This window comes from Podarcis vaucheri (genome assembly GCF_965113315.1).
Source record: "Podarcis vaucheri genome assembly, chromosome: 4".
NCBI classification, from domain to species: Eukaryota; Metazoa; Chordata; class Lepidosauria; order Squamata; family Lacertidae; genus Podarcis; species Podarcis vaucheri.
In genome coordinates this window covers 3,065,740-3,090,395 of record NC_138762.1, presented here as the reverse complement: position 1 = coordinate 3,090,395, position 24,656 = coordinate 3,065,740, and the positions used below count along the sequence as shown (strand labels likewise).

The following is a 24,656-nucleotide window of genomic DNA, read 5'->3' as shown; positions in this document are numbered from 1 at the left end:
ACCAAGTGTCCGAGGCTGAAAGCATCTCGCCACCCGCTCAGTCAGTCCCTGCTACTGGCGTGGTGGCAGCTCTACCAATGAAAGGCCAGGGGTTTCGCCCGGGGACGGGGAAGTGAGGCGTTCCCAAAGCGAAGGAAGGATTGAACTCTGATTAATAAGAATACACACAGAGGCTTGAACCAGCAAGACTCTGGGAAGGGTGCGTATAATAATCTCTGTCTGTGTCTCTGTGTACCCTTTGTCTGGCCAGGAGGACAGTGATCATTATCACCTTTATGTGGGATGTCCTTCCTCCCCATCTCTGGGCAGTGAGACTCCAGGGGTCCCAGGTCCATATAGTTTTATTTACTCACAAATTCAACCAGAGTGTAGGATGGAGGGGCTCACAGCATGGACACCCCCAGCAGGTCAGGCTTCTCCATCTGTCGCAGCTTTGGCTCCGGCACAGAGGAAGCCGGTCTCTGGGTCTCCCACAACTGTCTCTGGGTCTTGCTTTCCTAGCTAGACAGCCCCCCCCCCATTAGCCTGGGTTGCCCCCCCCCCCTTGCTGCAGTTCTTGCAACCCAGCTCCTTCTTTGGAGATGCTGAGGAGGACACTCAAGTGGCCAGAGAAGGCCCTTGTCTTGCCAAGAAACCTGCATGTGGGAATCGTGCATCCATAGTGCTATGGAAAGGGTGAATGTCTTCTAGAATTCTCTGGTGTCACCAGAAGAGAAAGCCGTTCTTTTCAGTCAAGTCTGTTCTCAGCTGCAGAGGATGAGTAGCCTTGGGAGTCTCTTGGGGAGATGGAAGTGATGAAAGGACTGAATCCACGAGGGAGAGCCACGTGCTCTGAGATGGGGGGGAACTTCGTGTTGGATAAAAGCAGCAATGCCAGCTCCAGATGGCTGGAATGCAAAACAGGATGTTGTGGTTTGCAGATGTACTGTTGGCAAAAAGGAGGAGTCTATTCTCTGTACTGAGCACCGGATGTTAGCTCAGAGTGTCAGAACCTCATACGCAGGTCTGAGAGAGTTATAAAGGGTGTACCACCAAAGAGGTACTCAAAAAAGTTTGCTAACTTAGCTGTTGCATGTGTTGCTATTGTTAACAACTCAAAGCAGGTTAAAGCAGTGTCTAAGTCAGAGACAAAGACACAACAGAGAGTAGCTAGCCAAGGTAATGCAGAAGCACTCATTCCTTGGAAGCCAGACAACCAGAGAGGTACACTGGTGAAACCAGTGGTGGGGAGTTCCAAGGGTGGAACTGAAACAACAGGGGACTGTTATATGTATAACAACTGTTTGTTCTCTTCTCTGGATCGTGTTTTGCCTATTGATGCTTTTGGGGGAGGTTGTTGGGAAAAAGCACCAATGCAAAAGCCAGCTGCAGGTGGCTGGAAAGCAAAACAGGATGTTGTGGTTTGCAGATGTACTGTTGGCAAAAAGGAGGAGTCTATTCTCTGTACTGAGCACCGGATGTTAGCTCAGACTGTCATGTGACCTGTGCTGGAAGTACAGGGGCGGAGTTGTGATTCTTCTGATGGAGTCTGAAGGGTGCAGTCACGTTTTCTATGTACTGCTGAATGACAGGAATAAAACATGTAAATAGGACTCCTCTCTGTCTCATTTCCCCTCCCTGGGGAGAATGCAGGGAGGGAGAGAAACAGAGAAGCAGAGGGTGTGTTCTCTTCACGCCTAATGAGGAGAATCGCTGAGTTACGACCTAGCCTGCCGGGAGTGTAGCAGACGAAAGGTCAACAAGTATCTAGCTCTATTGTCCGGGAGAGGCCAGTTACCTCTGACTGTGAGCTGAGATACTGACACTTCGGGCAAAGGCCAGCAGAGATGGGATGCTGTTGGCTGCTAGTTTCTGTTCCTCCCCACTTTCCCAAAGGGCGTAACATCGGAGGTCCTGTGGGTGGAAAGAGCGTCTCAGGGTCAGGGGCCAGTCTGGGCCAAAGCGGCCCTCCGTTGCCCCCACCACAGAGTCCCTGGCTCTCGTCTATATTATTGCACTTTATGTGTTGTTTATGTGCAAGATAAACATTTGATATTGTGATAAGACAATATAGAAGAGTATTGTTTATGTGACTGCACACCCAGTTACGTCTTGTGTGTTTGTCCATTCCAGGAACAGCATTCCTGACCCAGATTTTCACAAGAAGTCCCTAAGATGATTCCCCTTTCAAACAGGATACGTGAACCTAGGCCAGTAGGGTACTCCTCTCTGGCAGACGGACAACCCCGTCCCCAAAGCCCCTCCCTCCCCCACTTCCCCATGGGGGTCCCCCACACCACCCACGACTCACCAGGATGGCTTTGGGCATCTCCTGCTTGGAGCCATTCTGGGCCCCCTGAGCTGAGCTGCCTGGCAGTTCTGAATCACCTCCGGCAGGTACAGCTGATCTTCCTCCAGCAGCTGAAAGGCAAAAGTCAGGCTGTCAGTTCCTCACGAAGGGAGGGCTTCTCCACCTCCCAGAGTGCAGAGTGGGGGGCAAGGAGGGCAGGTCTGAGTCCCTGCTCTGGTTCTCTCCAATGCTCACCCCTGGGGGAGGGATGTGCAACCGCAGCACATCTGCAAAGAGAAGGACATGGGGACAGGTGAGTCCTCCCTGAGCACCTGGAAAGGCTATTCCAAGAGTTTTCTCCTGGATTCCAAGTCCTACGGCAGGGAAGGAGGGACATCCCAAGCCTTGGGGGCTAATCCTGGCCTCCTTCACCAGAATGTGGCTCCCCAGGCTAACAAGATGGTCAATATCCGGTTCCACGCCATCCTTTTAAAATTTAAATCTCAAAACAGATCCCAACTTTCAGAACATGTAAACCACATGAGTGGAAAGACCCCTGCTCCACTCGCAGAAATAGGACTATGCTTCCTTCTCCCACCCTTGAAGTAAACGTCTATGTAACGAAAGAGAATCGACCCAAGTCTGCCTTCCTCCGCCATCCTCAGCTTCGCTCTTCAAGCCAAAAGACAACACTTCCTGTAGTGATCAGGTGGGATTGCTATGAGGATTTATAACAAATATAGAGTAAGCCTTCTGTGTCAGCAATGAAAGCATTGCCATGACTGGGTTTAAAGTATTTTCATATGATTCTTGATCAGTCCACTCCTCTGCATCCCTGTTCCATTTCTCTTTCTTCACAAGTCACGTCCCCACTCAGACAGGCAGGCGTCCTGGGTCATCAGAGACAGGGGGCAGTTTCTTTGCTGTAGCTTTTCTGATATGTTAATCTTAGGCTGTTAATTTTAGGGCCAGGAAACAGGTCTCACATAAAGGGGATAATGATTGTTGTCCTCCTGGCCATCCTTCTTATCCTAGGTATGGATTGTTTAGGACCCACTTGGGCAGGGGTACAGACGTTTGGTCTGTAACACGTGGATCATCAGTCTGCGTCTCACGTGTCCTGTGTTTTAAAGGTCTCTGAGATCTCTTGATGAAGGGAGGGAGATGCTCAGAGTCCAGCCAAGAGCCTCACCCCCCAAAAGGATATCTGGGCATTGGCATAGCCAGGGGGGGGCAGCTGCCCCCCTTAATCCATAAAGAAATAATAATAATCTGAGGTTCTGCCAAGCGAGAGAGGGCTGAGCTGGAGGGACTCGGCTTGGCAAGGGTTAAAGGGAAGTGAGCTGCCTTCCTAGAGAGGCCAGGAAGCAAGGGGGGGCAAGTCCTCCAGAGCCAAGGCCCCTCCCTCCCCAGTCCTTTCCTGCTAGGAAGGGGGGGGGGGTGTTGCTTTGGTGTCTCTCCTGCAAGGGCTGCCTCGCTGCCCCCTCCTGGGATCTGGTGAGTCTCCTCTCTCTCTGGGATCTGGTGAGTCTCCTCTCTCTCTCTCTGGGATCTGGTGAGTCTCCTCTCTCTCTGGGATCTGGTGAGTCTCCTCTCTCTCTCTCTGGGATCTGGTGGGGGTCCCAGGGCTGCAGCAGGGGAGGGGGCCGGGGGGGCCTGATCTGCTCCTGCAGGGGGGGGGACCCCAAGTCAGGGAGGAGAGGGTCCTGCCAGGGAGGGGCCAGGTCTGCCACGCTCTCCTTCCTGCAGATCAGAGGATCCCAAACTCATTTGACCCTCCGCCCCCCCCTTTCAGAAAAGATCTCCCTTCTTTAAACAAAGGAGTCCCTGGGACTTTAACTCTGTGTGACGTCGCTCAGCCTCATTGCACAACAGAGGAAACATCTGCAAATGGTTTTCCAAACTGGACGAGGAGGTGGACTAGCCCCCCCCCCCAAAAAAAAGGTGGGAGAGAAAGGCCAGGAATAAAGAGAGGGATCCCAGTTTCCCAGAGTCTGGCTGCTGCATTGGGGACCAGTTTCCCAGTGTCTCCCAGGGCAGCTCCCCACGGAGGCCACTGCAGCAATCCCCTCGCACCCAGAGCAGGGCATCCCAGGACCACATCCTCTCTCTCCCAAAGGGATTGTTGCTGGCAAAGCAGCCGGAAATGGGCGCTGCTACTCACTGAGCCTCCAGGGACCTTGGGATCAATGGCTGTGTGTGTGTTAAGCTATCTAATTGAATAATAATAATAAAAAACCCGCCTAAATTTCAAGGGAGGTGTCTTTGGCACAACTCACTTGGCACTCAGCAGGTTGTCCCTCAGAGCAAAGAAAAAGGGACCCCACCCAGGAGTCTGTCTGGAGAGCGGCAGAGAGTCCAAGTGCAAAGGATTGTTGCTGGCAAAGCAGCCGGAAATGGGCGCTCCTAGTCCCTGAGCCTCCAAGGACCTTGGCATCAATGGCTGTGTGTGTGAAGCTATCTACCTCTCTTTTAAATCAGAACAAGTGAAGGCGGTGAAGGTCCTGTGTGAGTGTCTGGAAGCGGTTGGAGGATGGATGGCGGCTAACAGATTGAGGTTGAATCCTGACAAGACAGAAGTACTGTTTTTGGGGGACAGGAGGTGAGCAGGTGTGGAGGATTCCCTGGTCCTGAATGGGGTAACTGTGCCCCTGAAGGACCAGGTGCGCAGCCTGGGAGTCATTTTGGACTCACAGCTGTCCATGGAGGCACAGGTTAACTCTGTGTCCAGGGCAGCTGTCTAAGACCCTACCTGCCCGCGGACTGTCTCGCCAGAGTGGTGCATGCTCTAGTTATCTCACGCTTGGACTACTGCAACACGCTCTACGTGGGGCTACCTTTGAAGGTGACCCGGAAACTACAACTAATCCAGAATGCGGCAGCTAGACTGGTGACTGGGAGCGGCCGCCGAGACCATATAACACTGGTCTTGAAAGACCTACATTGGCTCCCAGTACGTTTCCGAGCACAATTCAAAGTGTTGGTGCTGACCTTTAAAGCCCTAAATGGCCTCTGTCCAGTATATCTGAAGGAGCGTCTCCTCCCCCATCGTTCTGCCCGGACACTGAGGTCCAGCTCCGAGGGCCTTCTGGCGGTTCCCTCACTGCAAGAGGCCAAGTTACAGGGAACCAGGCAGAGGGCCTTCTCGGTAGTGGCGCCCGCCCTGTGGAACGCCCTCCCATCAGATGTCAAAGCGATAAACAACTACCTGACATTCAGAAGACATCTGAAGGCAGCCCTGTTCAGGGAAGTTTTTAATATGTGACATTTTAGTGTATCTTTCATCTTTGTTGGAAGCCGCCCAGAGTGGCTGGGGAAACCCAGCCAGATGGGCGGGGTACAAATAATAAATTATTATTATTATTATTACTAATACTAAATTACCCGCCTAAATTTCAAGGGAGGTGTCTTTGGCCACATCCACTTGGCCCTCAGGGGTTGGCCAGATACATTCCTGGCCCTCGGAGCAAAGAAAAAGGGACCCCACCCCAGGAGTCTGTCTGGAGAGCGGCAGAGAGTCCAAGTGCAAGAAAAGGAGACAGAAGCAGGGGAGTGGGGGTGGGGGGAGAACAACTCCTGAGGACCCCCAGGTGAGGACCCCCACTAGAGCCAAGCATCCATTATTCACAAGATGCAAATGACTCTCTTGTCTGTCAGTTCTGACTTCATACATTGACTGGAAGGCAGCAGAAACCAGACTGATTCACCTCACATTAATCCGTTCAGTTGCCTCCACATTTTGCATTGCTAGAAGGCTAGAGACATATTTCTCCTCCTACTCTTCTTTCCCCCAAAAAAAGATAGCTCATGGACTGGAATGCGGTGCAGTCCAGCCCTAGTTCCCAGCAAGACGCATCCATGCTTGCTCAGGGAATCTTTTTCTTCTACTGACCTACAAATTCTGTAACAGAACAATGTATTTGCTTTGTAGGATTTGCTAGAGCTTCTCATTCAGACAGACAGAACTTGGCAGAAGACCAAAAGGTTCCTTCCGATCTCTCACAGGCTTCCTGAGAGCACAGATGGATGAGCAAGACTCAGCTGGCCCCTGAAGCAGGAAGAGGCCATGACATCCAAACTGGGAGCAGTGGGGGGTTCTTTTGTGCAGAAGATCCTGGGTGAGGAGGACACCCTCCGCTCAGAGGGGCAGAGCCAGCAGGTGAGACAGTTCTGCTTCCAGGAGGCCAAAGGACCCCGAGAGGTTTGCAGCCGACTCTACCACCTTGGCCGTCAGTGGCTGAAGCCAGAAAGGCACACGAAAGCTGAGATGCTGGACCTGGTGATCTTGGAGCAGTTCCTGGCTGTCCTTCCACCAGAGATGGAGAGCTGGGTGAGGGAATGCGGAGCGGAGACCAGTTCCCAGGCGGTGGCCCTGGCCGAAGGTTTCCTCCTGAGTCAGGCAGAGGAGAGAAAGCAGGTGAGAGAGACTTTCCTCTGGATACTCCCAAGGAGCTCCAAACAGGACAGAGAACATCCCATAATGCTCTACTGTTGGCCCATCCGTTTTCTGGGAAGGCATCCATGGAATGAGATGTAACAGCCTGAATAATTTTGTCTTTGTCATTCTTTTACTAATATTTCTCCCCATTCTCTGTTTTGAATCCTTGTTTCTTTTTCAGGGAACGGAACTCTTTGCAGAAATGGACCTGGATTCCTGTGAGGCAGAGAGGCCTCCGTTGGACACCAGAGAGCGGCCACTGGGTAAGGAGGAAGGTGGCTCTTCTCCATTTGGTCTTGTTCTGTTGGTTTTCCAGCTCATCTGAGGGTTCTTTGTCACGGCTAAAAATTGGCAGCTGTTTCTTTAATGCTTAAAAAGCTGGGTCAGCATGAGTGAGCGGCCTGCACCGGGTTGTATATATAGAGTGAGAAATGTTAGTTTGGTTTGGGTTGGTTGGTTGGTGAAACCTGGTAGTGTTGATGTGTGTGTGAGATTTTGACCAGCTTCGGCCCATCTGAAGCTGATACAGGCTTTTCTTATCTTGAGCCCAAGCAGAGTAGTCCAGACAGCAGAAGGATAAGCAGTATGTGCCACATTCTCAACTTTATTTCCACTCTGTGCTGAGAGAATACAAACATGCATCTTGCCTCTGTGAGAGCAGAGAAGCAACCTGTCTCTCTAACAAAGAAACCGAGAGAAGAGTGAAAAACAGCAAACCAGTGTATGTCACATCCAGTCTCCCATTCCTGTGGGAATCCAACAGTAACTTGGACTGTGGAATGCAAAACAATGTCTTGTGACATACATTCGCTGCTCAGTGAGGAAGCAGAAACCAACAGTGTGTACAGTTGGTCAGTCGCTTTTGTGTACAGTTGGTCAGTCGCTTTTGCAGAAAGGCTTTTAAGAATAAAAGCGGAAAGCACTCTGCAAGGATACTCTTTTTGTGGACTCTTTATGCCAACAAGGGTCCGAGGACCAGGCTGAGGCAACAAAGGGAGGTCAGAACCCTTCTTTTTTTTTTACAAACACTGACAGGTTATGGGCCCAGTGTTTCTGAGCTTGTGCAGAGTGCAAAACGACTGACAGCATCTGAGCAGGGAGCTGGTGAGTCCTGGTGGTGTATGGAGCCAGTGGCTGTGCGTTGGAGCAGTTGGTGGCAAGCTGTAACTGTCTGCAGTGACGCTGGGGCAGCTAGGATCTGAGGATCAGGAAAGCACTCAGCATCGGCTACTGGAACAGTCTGAACTCCTAGAGGACCACAGTAGGCGACTCACAGAGCAGCTACACCAGTACTCTGCAAGGATACTCTTCTCGTGGACTCTTTTATGCCAACAGAACCTTTTTTTTTTTACAAACACTGATATTCTTTTCATCTTGTTTTGCGGGGAGACAGTTGGAAGCAAGGGTCCAGAGGAGGGGAGATGGGTTTTTGCACATCTAACATATGAAATGGGCACAAACCTCCAAATGCTCTCAGCAAGTAAGGCTTTCTGAAAGGCCCATCTGTTGTTAGAGATGCCCTGTTTCCCCTGTGAGAGAAGCAGGCACTCCTGGCGTCCTGTTTACATTTTTTCTCTTGCAGGTGACAGAATGATGCCAGCAAAACCTCCTGATCCGCCTCTTCATGGGGGCAGAAGGGAAGCAGCGGCTGCGGAACCAGATCAGGTCAGGGGAAGCTGTCTTGTGGGGACAGAGGCTGAGGGATGGAGCAATGTCATGGACTGGTTGGGCACAGAGGAATGGTGGGAGGAAGCAGCTGGGGAACCAGGAAGGGAAGACATCTTAGAGACCAAGGAGTGGAGGTGGAAGAAGAATAAGTGGTCAGAGGGAGAAGAGGGAGAAGCCTGGGAAGAGGAGATGTCAGAAGCTAAAGGGCTAACAGGGCTTAGTGAGCTGGGAGACTCTGTGGCAGAATGCAGTGCAGAATCAGAGACAGAAGAGGAAGGAGGCGAGTGGGAGAGGAAAGTCGAGAGGCAGAGGTGAGTCAGGAGAAGGAGGAGCCATCGGTGGCTCCCTCTCCTTCTGCCAGAAGCCACCCTCCCTGCTTGTCTCTCAGAGCCAGGAAACCCCCTGCGTTGCAGGAATCTCTGCTAGATTATGCAAATTTACAGACCCTCTGGGAATGAGCTGCTTTTCTCATGAGGCCCGAAACTCAGCCAAGTCTGTGAATATCGTGTTCTTGCTAAGAAAGTGTGAACTCCAGCTGTGTACTGTGGGATTTCCTACCCATAGAACTCTGACACCAGCCTTCTGAATTTTGCCAGTAGGATTCATCTGTAGTTGCAGTTTTCATGGAATCCTGGAGTTGAAAGGGACCCCAAGGGTCATCAAGTCCAACCCCCTGCATTGCTAGATCATCCAAGACAGATGGCCATCCAAAATTGTTGTTGTTGTTTAGTCGTGTCCGACTCTTCGTGACCCCATGGACCAGAGCACGCCAGGCACTCCTGTCTTCCACTGCCTCCCACAGTTTGGTCAGACTCATGTTTGTAGCTTCGAGAACACTGTCCAACCATCTCATTCTCTGTCGTCCCCTTCTCCTTGTACCCTCCATCTTTCCCAACAACAGGGTCTTTTCCAGGGAGTCCTCTCTTCTCATGAGGTGGCCAAAGTATTGGAGCCTCAGCTTCACGATCTGTCCTTCCAGTGAGCACTCAGGGCTGATTTCCTTCAGAATGGAGAGGTTTGATCTTCTTGCAGTCCATGGGACTCTCAAGAGTTTCCTCCAGCACCATAACTCAAAAGCATCAATTCTTTGGCGATCAGCCTTCTTTATGGTCCGGCTCTCACTTCCATACCTCACTGCTGGGAAGACCGTGGCTTTAACTCTACGGACCTTTGTTGGTAAGGTGATGTCTCTGCTTTTTAAGATGCTGTCTAGGTATGTCATCACCTTTCTCCCAAGGAGCAGGCGTCTTTTAATTTTGTGACTGCTGTCACCATCTGCAGTGATCATGGAGCCCAAGAAAGTAAAAGTTCTTACTGCTTCCATTTCTTCCCCTTCTATTTGCCAGGAGGTGATGGGACCAGTGGCCATGATATTCGCTTTTCTGATGTTGAGCTTCAGACCATATTTTGTGCTCTCCTCTTTCACCCTCATTAAAAGGTTCTTTAATTCCTCCTCACTTTCTGCCATCAAGGTTGTGTCATCTGCATATCTGAGGTTGTTGATATTTCTTCCGGCGATCTTAATTCCGGCTTGGGATTCATCCAGCCCAGCCTTTTGCATGATGAATTCTGCATATAAGTTAAATAAGCAGGGGGACAATATACAGCCTTGTACTCCTTTCCCAATTTTGAACCAATCAGTTGTTCCATATCCAGTTCTAACTGTAGATGAGGTGATCAGGCACTCCCATTTCTTTAAGAACTTGCCATAGTTTGCTGTGGTCGACACAGTCAAAGGCTTTTGCATAGTCAATGAAGCAGAAGTAGGTGTCTTTCTGGAACTCTCTAGCTTTCTCCATAATCCAGCGCATGTTTGCAATTTGGTCCCTGGTTCCTCTGCCTCTTCTAAATCCAGCTTGCACTTCTGGGAGTTCTCGGTCCACATACTGCTTGAGCCTGCCTTGTAGAATTTTAAGCATAACCTTGCTAGCGTGTGAAATGAGTGCAATTGTGCGGTAGTTGGAGCATTCTTTGGCACTGCCCTTCTTTGGGATTGGGATGTAGACTGATCTTCTGCAATCCTCTGGCCACTGCTGAGTTTTCCAAATTTGCTGGCATATGGAGCGTAGCACCTTAACAGCAACATCTTTTAAAAATTTAAATAGTTCAGCTGGAATATCATCACTTCCACTGGCCTTGTTATTAGCAGTGCTTTCTAAGGCCCATTGGACTTCACTCTCCAGGATGTCTGGCTCAAGGTCAGCAACCACACTACCTGGGGTGTACGAGACATCCATTTCTTTCTGGTATAGTTCCTCTGTGTATTCTTGCCACCTCTTCTTGATGTCTTCTGCTTCTGTTAGGTCCTTACCCCCTGTGCGTAAGTAACGCAGCCATGCGACTAGAATTGAAGATCGCATCTGTCAGAGCTGCTTCAAGATCCTAGCTCACAGAGGATCACACTAGCCAGCGGTCACTTTGTAAAAGTCTTTATTGAGTTACAGTTTCCATTCTCAAGCTGCTGCGTGCAGCTCTACGTCTTATGGGTTAGACCGGCGAAGCTCTGTCTGAGTCCCCGCCTCCTGTACACCAACTTAATATCCTAGCCTTACTCCACCTTTTCCGCCTGACCGTTCTTCTCTGGGTCCCTCTGCCCCCCGTGGTCTCTTCCTTCCGGGACTCTTCTGACGCTGACCCCCCCGGACCCTTCTGTCTCCTTGCGGCGGGCTTTAGGACCTGGCTCCCTTTCCGGGCTGCTTACTGTGCCGCCTTCCTGTGCATTTGAACTTGGCGCGCGCGCCCAACCTTCCACTTTCCACTTGACCGTTGCTTCGCTCTCCGATGGAGGTGTGGCCACTCCTGACTCATGCCCTCCCCCCTGCGGCGAGCCGCCGGATCCCGATGCCTGGCTCCCTTCCTCCCCACTGCGCTCTGTTGGGGACGTTGGCCCCGATTTCCAACTGCTGCTCTCTGAACCCCCTTTTGTCCCTTCCTCCTGGGGTGTCCCCCTAAGCTCCCCCCTTGCTCTGGTCACTGGCGCTCCTTTCTGTGAATCTTCTGATTCACTGGAAAGACTTGGAGATCTCGGGTCGTCGTCATCGCTCATCTTTCCTTCGGACTCCTCCCCCTCGCTCTCTGTTTCCTCCCTTGCCCTCGCCTCTGCTCCTGAACCCCTGACAGCATCCTTAGAAACTTGTCTGTGGAAGCAAGTCTTCAATTATTGGTTATCATTGTGGCATAGATTAACAGACCATTACAGGGGTACCCCGCAAGACGAATGCCTCGCAAGACGGAAAACCCGCAAGACGAAAAGGTTTTCTGTTTTGGAGGCGCTTCGCAAGACGAATTTCCCTATGGGCTTGCATCACAAGACGAAAGCCCATAGGGAAATGCTGGCAGTCGGGAGCAAAGACTTTCGCCCACAGCCGGCCTTCAGAAGGCTCCCCCCCCGCCTGCCTTCCCCCCGCCTGCCTTCCCCCCGCCTGCCCCGGGCGATCTTAAAATGCTGGCAGGCGGGAGCGAAGCGTTCGCTGCCGACCCCCAGCATTTTAAAATCTCCCCGCGTCCCGGGAAGGTTTTAAAATGCTGGGGGTCGGCAGCGCTTTGCTCCCGACCCCCAGCATTTTAAAACGCTGTTCCGAAGTGGGGAGGGGGGGCGGGGACACCTGCCCCAGCCGCCCCACTTCGGAACGCTGTTCCGAAACGGGGCGGGGGGCGGGGACACCTTCTGAAGGCGGGCAGGGGGCGAAAGTCTTTGTCCCCCCTGCCTGCCTTCCCAGGGGCTTTTAAATCGCCCCGGACAGCGGAGAAGTCCTCCGCTGTCCGGGGCTATTTTAAAATGCCGCCCGCCAGCATTTTAAGATCGCCCCGGTCAGCGGAGAAGTCCTCCGCTGTCCCAGGGTTTTTTAAAATGCTGGGGGTGGGAAGAAAAGCCCTTGTCCCCCCCCCCAGCCTTCAGAAGAGGTCCGGGGACAGACTGTCCCCGGACCTGGTCTGAAGGCGGTTTCCCTAGGAACGCATTAATTGATTTTCAATGCATTCCTATGGGAAACCGTGCATCGCAAGACGAAAAAACCGCAAGACGAAGAGACTTGCGGAACGAATTGATTTCGTCTTGCGAGGCACCACTGTACCTTGTCCAATGCTTATGGCGAGATGAATTCTCCAGCCTTTGGACTAGTAGAATTCACGCCAAACTCCTGAGTTATGGAATCTCTCCCTTAGATTCCTTAAAACTAGATCAAATTACTGCTCAAAGACTGATCTGCCAAAGACTGGATGACATCGATTTACAGCGAAATTATACGCTGGGGGGAGGTGTTTGTTCGCCCCAGAACATTGGTATCACTTTAACTTACTGTGTTCCATCATACCTCTCCTCCCTTTCGACTGTTGCCCATAGGCTGGCCTTCACCAAAGCGAGGTTTAACGTTTTTCCCTCCAATGTCCTGAGACATAGATTCTCAAAGGGCCAAGCCTCCGCCATGTGCGAATGTGATAAGGAGACGCCGGAGTCGCTTCAGCACATTATGTTCACTTGCCCCTTATTCAATGTGCCACGGGCAAATTTGTTGGGATCAATCATACAGAAACTAGAGGGTACCCCACCAAAATTCCACCTTGCCCAAATCTTGCAGGATAAGGATACCCACACGACCCTGAAAGTGGCTAGGTTCCTGGTCGCTGTCCTTACCCAAAAGCGTTGCCAAGGAGCACCACAAGCTAATTAAGGCGTAGTATGCCAGTCCATCTTATAGTATTTTACTGTTATAGTAGTGTTTTAGCGGCTCTTTTTTCCCACGTGCACAAGCGGTTATTTATGTCTTGTTTTTATCTGTATGGGCCTATGGCCGTAATAAACTATTATTATTATTATTATAGGTCCTTACCACTTTTGTCTTTTATTATGGTAATCTTTGTACGAAATGTTCCTTTCATATCTCCAATTTTCTTGAACAGATCTCTGGTTTTTCCCATTCTATTGTTTTCCTCTATTTCTTTGCATTGCTCGTTTAAGAAGGCCTTCTTGTCTCTCCTTGCTATTCTTTGGAAATCTGCATTCAGTTTCCTGTATCTTTCACTATCTCCCTTGCATTTTGCTTGCCTTCTCTCCCCCGCTATTTGTAAGGCCTCGTTGGACAGCCACTTTGCTTTCTTGCATTTCCTTTTCATTGGGATGGTTTTAGTTGCTGCCTCTTGTATAATGTTATGAGCCTCCATCCATAGTTCTTCAGGCACTCTATCCACCAAATCTAAATCCTTAAACCTGTTCCTCACTTCCACTATGTATTCATAAGGGATTTGGGATTTGATTTAGATTGTATCTTACCGGCCCAGTGGTTTTTCCTACTTCCTTCAGTTTAAGCTTGAATTTTGCTATAAGAAGCTGATGATCTGAGCCACAGTCAGCTCCAGGTCTTGTTTTTGCTGACTGTATAGAGCTTCTCCATCTTTGGCTGCAGAGAATATAATCAATCTGATTTTGATGCTGCCCATCTGGTGATGTCCATGTGTAGAGTCGTCTGTTGTGTTGTTGGAAAAGAGTGTTTGTGATGACCAGCTTGTTCTCTTGGCAGAACTCTATTAGCCTTTGCCCTGCTTCGTTTTGAACTCCAAGGCCAAACTTGCCAGTTGTTCCTTTTATCTCTTGACTCCCTACTTTAGCATTCCAATCCCCTATAATGAGAAGAACATCCTTCTTTGGTATCACTTCTATAAGATGTTGTAAGTCTTCATAGAACTGGTCAATTTCAGTTTCTTCAGCACCAGTAGTTGGTGCATAAACTTGGATTACTGTGATGTTAAAAGGTCTGCCTTGTATTCGTATCGAGATCATTCTATCATGTCAGTCCTCAGGGAATGTGCAGGCGACCTTGGAACGGACAGCTCACGGAAGAACCCCGACCAAACCCAAGAGGAGGCGTGTAGTGGTGATAGGGGATTCCCTACTGAGGGGAACAGAAGCAGTGATCTGTGGGCCTGACAAGATGTCTCGGGAAGTGTGCTGTCTCCCCGGGGCTAAGATCCAAGATGTAACTGAACAACTGCAAGGAATCATAAAACCCACTGACAAATACCCCTTCCTCTTGGTTCATGTGGGAACCAATGACACTGCAAGCAATAGCCTCCAGAAGATCAAAAGAGACTACGAGGCTCTCGGCAGGAAATTGAAGCAACTAAATGCACAAATTGTCATCTCGTCTGTCCTCCCAGTTGAACGACGTGGCCCAGGGAGAGAGGGGAAAATAGTGGAAGTGAACAGCTGGCTTCGCAAATGGTGTAAACAGGAACGGTTTGGATTCTTAGATCACGGACTGCAGTTTCTTGAAGATGGACTTCTGGCAAGTGATGGGCTGCACCTCACAACGGTTGGGAGAAATGTTTTTGCCAAAAATCTCAGAAACCTCATCAGGAGGGCTTTAAACTGACTAATGTGGGGGAGGGAGACAGTGCTCCTGAAGCTAGGAGTCTATCAATTAATGAAGATGATCATCCAGATGTCATAGACCAAATGGAGCAAACAGCACGCGGACCTAGTGGTGGGAGGAAAAAATCCTTAAATAAGAGACACGGGGGAATGATTAATGGACTTCAATGTCTGTACACTAATGCGCAAAGCATGGGAAATAAACAAGATGAGCTTGAGCTCTTGGTACAGCAAACTAAATATGACATAATAGGCATCACTGAAACCTGGTGGGATAAGTCCCACGATTGGAATGTATTAATGGGGGGATACAATCTATTTCAGAGAAACAGACCAGACAAGAAAGGAGGAGGAGTGGCGTTATATGTCAGGGATGTGTATACCTGTGAAGAGATCCAAGATTTAGAACCTCAAAGCCAAAGTGAGAGCATTTGGGTCAAAATTAAGGGAGAGAAGAATAACAACAGAGACCTCATTGTGGGAGTTTACTATAGATCCCCAAGCCAAACGGAGGACATAGATGATGCCTTCCTGGAACAGATGGCCAAGCATGCAAAAGGAAGGGAGATAGTAGTAATGGGGGACTTCAATTACCCGGATATTTGTTGGACGTCAAACTCAGTCAAGAGCATAAGGTCAAACAGATTCCTCACTGGCCTTGCAGACAACTTCATTGTCCAGAAAGTGGGAGAAGCAACAAGAGGAACAGCCATTTTAGATCTGGTCCTAACCAATGTTGATGACCTGGTTAGTGGGGTAGATGTGGAAGGATCATTAGGCGCGAGTGATCATGCTCTTCTGAAGTTTACTATACAGCGGAAAGGAGCAGCCAAGCATACTAGGACTCAATTTCTTGACTTTAAGAAAGCCGACTTCATAAAACTTAGGGAAGTGCTGGGTGAGATCCCATGGACAGCAATACTAAAAGGAAAGGGAATTCATGATGGCTGGGAGTTTGTTAAGAGGGAGATAGTAAAAGCACAACGTCAGGCAATACCAATGAGACGGAAACATGGAAGGTGCCTAAAGAAGCCAGGGTGGCTATCTAAAGAACTTTTAACTGAATTAAGATTAAAAAAGGATGTGTACAAATAATGGAAAAGGGGGGAAACCACCAAAGAGGAATTCAAACAAATAGCCAGCACGTGTAGACACAAAGTCAGAAAAGCTAAAGCACAGAATGAACTCAGGCTTGCTAGAGAGGTTAAAAGCAACAAAAAAGGCTTTTATGGGTATGTTCGTAGCAAAAGGAAGAACAAAGAAACAGTGGGGTCACTCAGAGGAGAAGATGGTGAAATGCAAACAGGGGACACAGAAAGGGCTGAACTCCTCAATGCCTTCTTTGCCTCAGTCTTCTCCGATAAAGAAAACAATGCCCGACCTGAAGAATTTGGAGCAAATGATTCAGCAGAGGAAACACAGCCCAGAATAACTAAGGAGATAGTACAAGAATACTTGGCTAGTTTAGATGTATTCAAGTCTCCAGGGCCAGATGAACTGCATCCAAGAGTATTAAAAGAACTGGCAGATGTGATCTCAGAACCACTGGCAGTCATCTTTGAGAATTCCTGGAGAACAGGCGAAGTCCCGGCAGACTGGAGGAGGGCAAATGTTGTCCCTATTTTCAAAAAGGGGAAAAGAGAGGACCCAAATAATTACTGCCCAGTCAGTCTGACATCAATAGCAGGGAAGATTCTGGAGCAGATCATTAAGCAAACAGTCTGTGAGCACCTAGAAAGGAATGCTGTGATCACCAATAGTCAGCATGGATTTCTGAAAAATAAGTCATGTCAGACTAACCTGATCTCATTTTTTGACAGAATTACAAGCCTGGTAGATGAAGGGAACGCAGTGGATGTAGCCTACCTTGATTTCAGCAAGGCATTTGACAAGGTGCCCCATGATATTCTTGTAAAGAAGCTGGTAAAATGTGGTCTTGACTATGCTACCACTCAGTGGATTTGTAACTGGCTGACTGACCGAACCCAAAGGGTGCTCATCAATGGTTCCTCTTCATCGTGGAGAAGAGTGACTAGTGGGGTGCCACAGGGTTCTGTCTTGGGCCCGGTCTTATTCAACATCTTTATCAACGACTTGGATGATGGACTCAAGGGCATCCTGATCAAATTTGCAGATGACACCAAACTGGGAGGGGTGGCTAACACCCCAGAGGACAGGATCACACTTCAAAACGACCTTGACAGATTAGAGAACTGGGCAAAAACAAACAAGATGAATTTTAACAGGGAGAAATGTAAAGTATTGCACTTGGGCAAAAAAAATGAGAGGCACAAATACAAGATGGGTGACACCTGGCTTGAGAGCAGTACATGTGAAAAGGATCTAGGAGTCTTGGTTGACCACAAACTTGACATGAGCCAACAGTGTGACGCGGCAGCTAAAAAAGCCAATGCAATTCTGGGCTGCATCAATAGGAGTATAGCATCTAGATCAAGGGAAGTAATAGTGCCACTGTATTCTGCTCTGGTCAGACCCCACCTGGAGTACTGTGTCCAGTTCTGGGCACCACAGTTCAAGAAGGACACTGACAAACTGGAACGTGTTCAGAGGAGGGCAACCAAAATGGTCAAAGGCCTGGAAACAATGCCTTATGAGGAACGGCTAAGGGAGCTGGGCATGTTTAGTCTGGAGAAGAGGAGGTTAAGGGGTGATATGATAGCCATGTTCAAATATATAAAAGGATGTCACATAGAGGAGGGAGAAAGGTTGTTTTCTGCTGCTCCAGAGAAGCGGACACGGAGCAATGGATCCAAACTACAAGAAAGAAGATTCCACCTAAACATTAGGAAGAACTTCCTGACAGTAAGAGCTTTTCGACAGTGGAATTTGCTGCCAAGGAGTGTGGTGGAGTCTCCTACTTTGGAGGTCTTTAAGCAGAGGCTTGACAACCATATGTCAGGAGTGCTCTGATGGTGTTTCCTGCTTGGCAGGGGGTTGGACTCGATGGCCCTTGTGGTCTCTTCCAATTCTATGATTCTATGATCATTTTTGAGATTGCATCCTAGTACAGCTTTTGCCACTCTTTTGTTGACTCTAAGGGTCACTCCATTTCTTTTACAGGATTCTTGCCCACAGTAGTAGATGTGATGGTCATCCGAACTGAATTCGCCCATTCCCATCCATTTTAGTTCACTGATGCCCAGGATGTCAATATTTATTCTTGCCATCTCATTTTTGACCACATCCAACTTACCAAGGTTCATGGTTCTTACATTCCAGGTTCCTATGCAATATTTTTCTTTACAGCATTGGACTTTCCTTTCGCTTCCAGGCATATCCGCAACTGAGCGTCCTTTCGGCTTTGGCCCAGCCGCTTCATCAGCTCTGAATCTACTTGTACTTGTCCTCCGCTCTTCCTCAGTAGCATGTTGGACGCCTTCCGACCTGAGGGGCTCATCTTCCAGCGTCATAACTTTTATATGCCTGTTGTCTTTGTCCATGGAGTTTTCTTGGCAGGGATACTGGAGTGGCTTACCGGTTCCTGCTCCAGGTGGATCACGTTTGGTCAAAACTCTCCACTATGACCTGTCCATCTTGGGTGGCCCTGCACCGCATAGCTCTTTCTCCACTTCTGTTCATTTTAGTCTTAGAAGTCCTGGCGAACAAAATAAGGTCAAAGGCAGAGATAAAAGGGATTAAAATAGGATTTAAAGAGTATAAGTTAAAAGCGTACGCGGACGATTTGATGTTATCCCTAGAAGAGCCACAAGAAAGCATGGGTAAAGCATTGGAGATATTGGAGGAGTACGGTAAACTCTCGGGCTTCAAGCTGAACAAAATTAAAACAAAAATGCTGACGAAGAACCTGAGAAATGATGCGAAAGAAAGATTAGAATCCCAATATGGAAGCCAAAAAAATAAAATATTTAGGAATTTGGCTTACACCCAAAAATATAAATTTAATTGAAGATAACAATACAGCAACATGGAACAAAGTGAAAAAAGATATGGATGTCTGGAACAGGGTGAATCTCTCGTGGCTGGGCAGGATGGAAGCAATAAAAATGAACATACTCCCTAAGATGTTGTTCCTATTTCAAAATATACCAGTTATTAGAGGACCCAAACTATTTAAGGATTGGCAGAAAACTCTTTCAAGATTCATATGGCAGGGAAGAAGGCCAAGGATTAGATTCAAATTACTTACAGACCGAAAGGAGAGAGGAGGATTGGCAGTACCAAATTTAAAATTATACTATGAAGCGGCCTGCCTCTGTTGGGTCAAAGACTGGATAACTCTAGAGAACACGGACTTACTAGACCTAGAAGGGGCGGACAACAGGTTCAGCTGGCATGCCTACCTTTGGTCAAATAAAGAAAAAGCACATAAAAGATTCTCGAGTCATATTATCAGAGGCCCCTTGTATGAAGTCTGGGGAAAAAATAAGAAACTGCTAGAACAGAGAACACCTTGGTGGCTATCCCCAACAGACATCTTATCAATCAAAAAAGTAAACCTGGAAGAGCGAAAACTGACATATGAAGATCTACTGGTAAGATCCCAAGATAACTGGAGGTTAAGACCATATGAAGAATTAAAGGAGAGGCTGTCAGGCTGGCTACAGTACCATCAGATAAATGCAAAATGGTCAGAGGATAAGAAAATTGGAATGAACGAAAAGAAGTCCAAATTTCAGATTGAAATAATTGAAAGCAAATCCAAAATATTATCTAAGATGTACAACATACTATTGGAATGGGAAACGAAAGACGAAGAAATTAAGGAAGTTATGGCCAAGTGGGCAAGGGATTTGGGGCATAATATAGAATATGAAAAATGGTCAAAACTGTGGAATGAGGGAATAAAATTCACGGCAAGCGCTGCAATTAGAGAAAACCTAGAAAAGATGATACATAGATGGTACTTAACACCAGAAAAATTAGGTAGAATGTATAAAACTGTAAATAAGACCTGTTGGAAATGTAAAACAAAAGAAGGCAATTTTATACATATGTAGTGGACATGCGAGGAAATAAAAAAATTTTGGGACCAGATATATATAGAGTTAAAAAAGATACTTAGATATACATTTCCCAAAAACCCAGAGGCCTTCCTACTAGGGATGGTCGGGAAAGAAATTCAAGAAAAAGATAAAACTCTATTCCAATATTCAACAGCAGCGGCCAGAATTTTAATCGCTCAAAATTGGAAAAGCACAAACCTCCCAACGGTGAAGGAGTGGCAGTTAAAACTATACGACTTTATTGAATTGGCAAGAATGACACAAAGAATTAGAAATCAAAAAAATACAAAGTTAAAAGAAGATTGGAATAAATTCATGGTTTATTTTGAAAGTAACTTTAAAGACTTACCAACTACAGCGGGTTTGTTATAAAACTCCCGATGTATAAACTAGAAACAAACACCAGCGGTAAAAATGAAATTGCTAAACGTAAAACCTGAAATCAGTAGGGAAGGAAGTCGATGTTTTATGTTTTATGATGTAATTTTTTTTGTCTTTTTTTTTTTAGTGTTTTTTGCCCTTTTCATCTTCTTTCTTTTTCTTCTCTCTTTTTTATCCTTTTTTTTTCTCTTAGCACTAAAGAGCTGTGCTATTTTGATGAATGTATTTGTCTCTTTTTGCGTGTATGTTTTTTTTTCTTCTTTTTTTCTATTTTCTTTTCCTTATGTACAAAAGAAATTCAATAAAAAGTATTTAAAAAAACAAAAAACTCTCCACTATGACCTGTCCATCTTGGGTGGCCCTGCACCGCATAGCTCATAGCTTTTCTGAGTTATTCAAGCCCCTTCGCCATTGCAAGGCAGTGATCCATGAAGGGGCCATCCAAAATAGGCTTATCTTATTTCTAGACTGATCACTGAATGCAAAAATTGGTTTCTAAGCAGTGGACAAATGAGAACAAATAGTGGCCTGGATTCACCTAACCAGCGCCATCCACTGGAAAATGGAGCCTGCCCCCCATTCCTCCCCTCCCCCTCTCCATGCCCCCATGAACCCCTTGAATTTGGCCCTAGGGCATTGGGAGGGAACCTCCCCAGAACAACTCACGAGGAGAGGAGAAAGTGGATCCTTCCATCGGGGAAACTGGAATGCTTGCATAGGCAGAGTGACTTGAAAACCACAAGTTGGAGTGCCACCTATTTGCACAAAGACGGATACCCATAATTAAAAGGCAGAATAAAATAAGCATCCATAAATAAAATGTGCAGCTAGCAATCCTATTGAAACAACACCGCAACCCAGCCAGATGGGCGGGGTATAAATAATAAATTATTATTATTATTATTATTATTATTATTATTATTATTATTATTATTATTTACAGGAAGGAAACAACAGAGCATTGTGTAGCAGATCATATTTCTGCTGTCTCAGAGGAGGACATTTCCCTTTTTCTTTTAGGGTCCAGTCTGCTTGGAAGATGTCACCATTCGTTTCACGGACGAGGAGTGGGCGTTCCTGGATCCTGACCAGAGAGCTCTGCATAAGGACGTCATGGAGGAGACTCGTGGGATCGTGGCCTCTCTTGGTAAGGCTCCCTGTGGGATCATCATATCAGCCTGGAAATTCAAAACATACCTCTATGGAACCAACCTCATATATTTTCACAGAGCTCAACAGCGCCCCCTATAACACCTGGGAACCTAACACCCCCACAATAAACAGTAACTTACCGTTTTTTCTTTGAACAATCTTCCTCAAATTATTCCTTTTCCTACCACGATCAGGCTGGTCTGAACTGCCCAGGCCATCTTCAATGTCAGCTTCAGAATTGTTAGGAAAGATAAGTTGTGAGCTTTAGAGCTTACAGGGTTAACAGCTCAGAGTGTCCTGCATCTGGGGAGGAGCTTTCTCAACATCCGGGAAAGCTGTTTCTTCGTTCTTTCTGACTTTCGTTTTCTGCTGAGACATGGAAGACGCAACGTCTGCATCTTCCGATAGTTTATCTTGCTGTACATACAATAAAGCTTTCTAATTTAGAGGAACAGCAGTGTATTGGACTCTGAGTTCTGCAAGCTCACATACACAAGCAGTACTCGCTGTGCCGCTCTGATACAAGTCCAGGAAATGTGGAGCTTCAGGTTTTCTGTTTTTGTTTTTGCTCCTGTCAGTCTTGGGTTGACCAAAGTAACGACTGACAATGGAGATGGAGGGGATGCCATGGTTGGGCCAAACATAATTCATCCCAGATAGCTGTGGAAACGTTCCGGACACCACATACCGTATTTTGCGCCCCATAAGACGCTCCGGCCCATAGGACGCACCTAGTTTTTTGGGGGGGAAATAAAGAAAAAAAATTATTTCCCCCCCCAGGTGCGGGGCTGGAAGAACCAGCTCAGGGAACAGTGGGAAGGCACGCTCTGCCTCCCCGCTGTCCCCCGAGCTTGTGGGGCTGGCGATGGGGAGAAGTGTGCTGATCCCGCGACTGCAGGCAGCTCTGCGCCGCCATCCCGAGCGGGGCGGGACTTAGCACCCCACTCGGGATGGCGGCGCAGATCTGCCTGCTGTCCCGGGACTGCAGCCAGCTTTGCGCAACCCTCGGAACCGGTCTCCCGAGGGTTGCGCAGAGCTTCCTGAAGCCTGGAGAGCGAGAGGGGTCGGTGCGCACCGACCCCTCTCGCTCTCCAAGCTTCAGCGAAAGCCTGCATTCGCCCCATAGGACGCACCCAGATTTCCCCTTCATTTTTGGAGGGGGAAAAGTGCGTCCTATAGGGCGAAAAATACGGTACATAGCTTCAGGTTTTCTGGTTTTGTATTTGCTCCTGTCAGTCTTGGGCTGATCAAAAACATTAGGAAGAACTTCCCGACAGTAATGAAAGAACTTTTATGAAGGAGTATTTATTAGAACAGCAGTCTTAACCATTGGCAACCTTTAGCTTTAATTACGGCCTTACAATGCCTTCCCATGATATGAACCAAGTTTTTAGTACTGCAGCTGTAATAAAGTGAAACCAAGATTAAATTATTGCCTCTGTTAATTGGACTTTATTGCTGGGTTGCTTCTGACTAACAAGTTTCTTTAGTTGGCTCCATAGATTTCTGATTGGGTTAAAGTTTGGGCTATTCCCAGGCCATTCCGGCAGTGAAATATCTTTATCTTGAAAGCACCTTTTGCACACAGCAGCAACATGACATGGAGCGGAATCCTGTTGAAGTATAAAATAGAATATATATATGTTTGTGTGTGTAATGTTTCCAAGGGGTTGCTCGAGAGCAAGCAGGCTTAGCTGTGAAGCCTTGCTTTTGCTGCCAAAATAAACCTTATCCATCCGGAGCCCCACTCTCCCGTGGCTGGCTCAGTCGTTGGCAGAATCCGTGAGTGGGCGGTTCCTAAACTTTCCCCAGCAAAGCAGCTTCTTGACTCCCAGTCTGCACCTCCCCTCTCTGCGCGGATGCTTTCTGCGCAAGGAGGGTGTGGGTAACAGAGGACCCCTCTCCTCCCCACTTTGCCCAGGCAAGTTGTCCTGGCACTGTCTTGCCTCTTCCGACTCCTGCAGCGCCGCTCCACTGGAGGTGTCTTTATTCTCCTCCGTTGAAGAGGAGCTGCTTCCCACGATCCCCGGAGGCTCTCTGTAATCCATTTGGCTTTTCCTCTCTCCCTCCTGAACCGAGGGCAGTTCCCTGACAATGTGCTTCAGCATCTGGGAAAAGATCACCTGAGGAACGCTTCAGTGTGGTGTAGTGGTTAGGAGCGGTAGTCACGTAATCTGGGAAACCGGGTTCGTGTCTCCGCTCCTCCACATGCAGCTGCTGGGTGACCTTGGGCCAGTCACACTTCTGTGAAGTCTCTCAGCCCCACTCACCTCACAGAGTGTTTGTTGTGGGGGAGGAAGGGAAAGGAGAATGTTAGCCGCTTGGAGACTCCTGAAGGGGAGTTAAAGGCGGGATATCAAATCCAAACTCTTCTTCTTCTTCAGTTTGCGTGCAAGTCTTTCATTTATGCATTTTAGGGCATTTACATCCCCATTAATGATGTAAATTTTGCCCACACCTTTTGCTGCCATACAACCCCAGATCAACACAATATCTGAGTGTTTCGTGGTCGGTGTAATGCAAGTGGATGTAAATCTTATCTGATTCTTCTCCTCGTGTATGTTATGCCATCACTACCAAGCAATGAGATTTGGGTCTCATTGCTCCAAATAACACTGTTCCATTGTTCTGCTGTACAGTTAACATGGGTTTAATCTTTTCAACCTTTGCTTGTGAGATGACAATGGCTTATTCCTTAGAATTATAACATTTTGACCAGTCCTTGCACTCAACTTCACATTAAATTGCGCCATGTCATCTTGTATACACCCAGATGATTTTCTTCTGTCATGTAGGGACAGTCTCTCCACTCGTCCATCGTCACTTGCCTTTGTGCACCTTTCCCTGCCTTTACCGGTCTGATTTTATAGTGACTGAGTCTCCTGATACCTCTTCAAAAATATATAATGGCCAGCTCTGGTTAAGTTTTTCCTAATCTTTCATCAGTTTCTTAATAACTGTAGCATTGTTCATTAAACAGTACAATTTTACATCGCTTTCTGGATGACCAGTCAACTCTTTGTGCCATTTCTATAATTTTATTATGTTTTACAAGAACACAAAAAAACCAACCACAAAAAGACACAGAGTCAACCTAAGCAAGTTGTGCTTCCTTTTTCTGGTTATTTGGCTATAACATTAGATAGAATATGGGTAAATGAACAATTTCCGTTGATACATAATTGTATGATATTACTCCAAAAGAAGCAGTGTTATGAGCCATCAAACCTCTGAAATACACTTTTCTGCAAAAGTCTTCCACAATTTTGGCCACTATTCTATAGCAAACAAAGCAGCAGTCAACAACTCAACAAAATATGATAATAAATATGTTGGTTATTGACAAACAGCAAAGGTAAGAAACACACAATGAACTCCCTTAATTTCTTCTCCATT

The 24,656-nt window shown here is 47.5% G+C and overlaps 3 protein-coding genes across 3 annotated transcripts in view; 2 read left to right on the top strand and 1 right to left on the bottom strand.

Moving 5' to 3' along the window:
- LOC309530282 (uncharacterized protein) overlaps positions 1–24,656 on the bottom strand; it is a 487,095-nt gene that overhangs the window by 82,123 nt on the left and 380,316 nt on the right. The gene's annotated exons all lie outside the window — the stretch shown is intronic.
- LOC309530352 (uncharacterized protein) overlaps positions 1–24,656 on the top strand; it is a 302,362-nt gene that overhangs the window by 274,624 nt on the left and 3,082 nt on the right. Inside the window, exon 5 of the mRNA XM_082219248.1 lies at positions 21,129–21,255. Within this exon, the coding sequence (XP_082075374.1) occupies positions 21,129–21,255 (127 nt within the window). The remainder of the gene's footprint in view (positions 1–21,128; positions 21,256–24,656) is intronic.
- The window catches only part of LOC309531548 (zinc finger protein 397-like), a gene marked incomplete at its 3' end in the record, with an annotated part of 156,039 nt that continues 135,057 nt past the window's right edge, over positions 3,675–24,656 (top strand). The window contains exon 1 of the mRNA XM_082221139.1: positions 3,675–3,766. The remainder of the gene's footprint in view (positions 3,767–24,656) is intronic.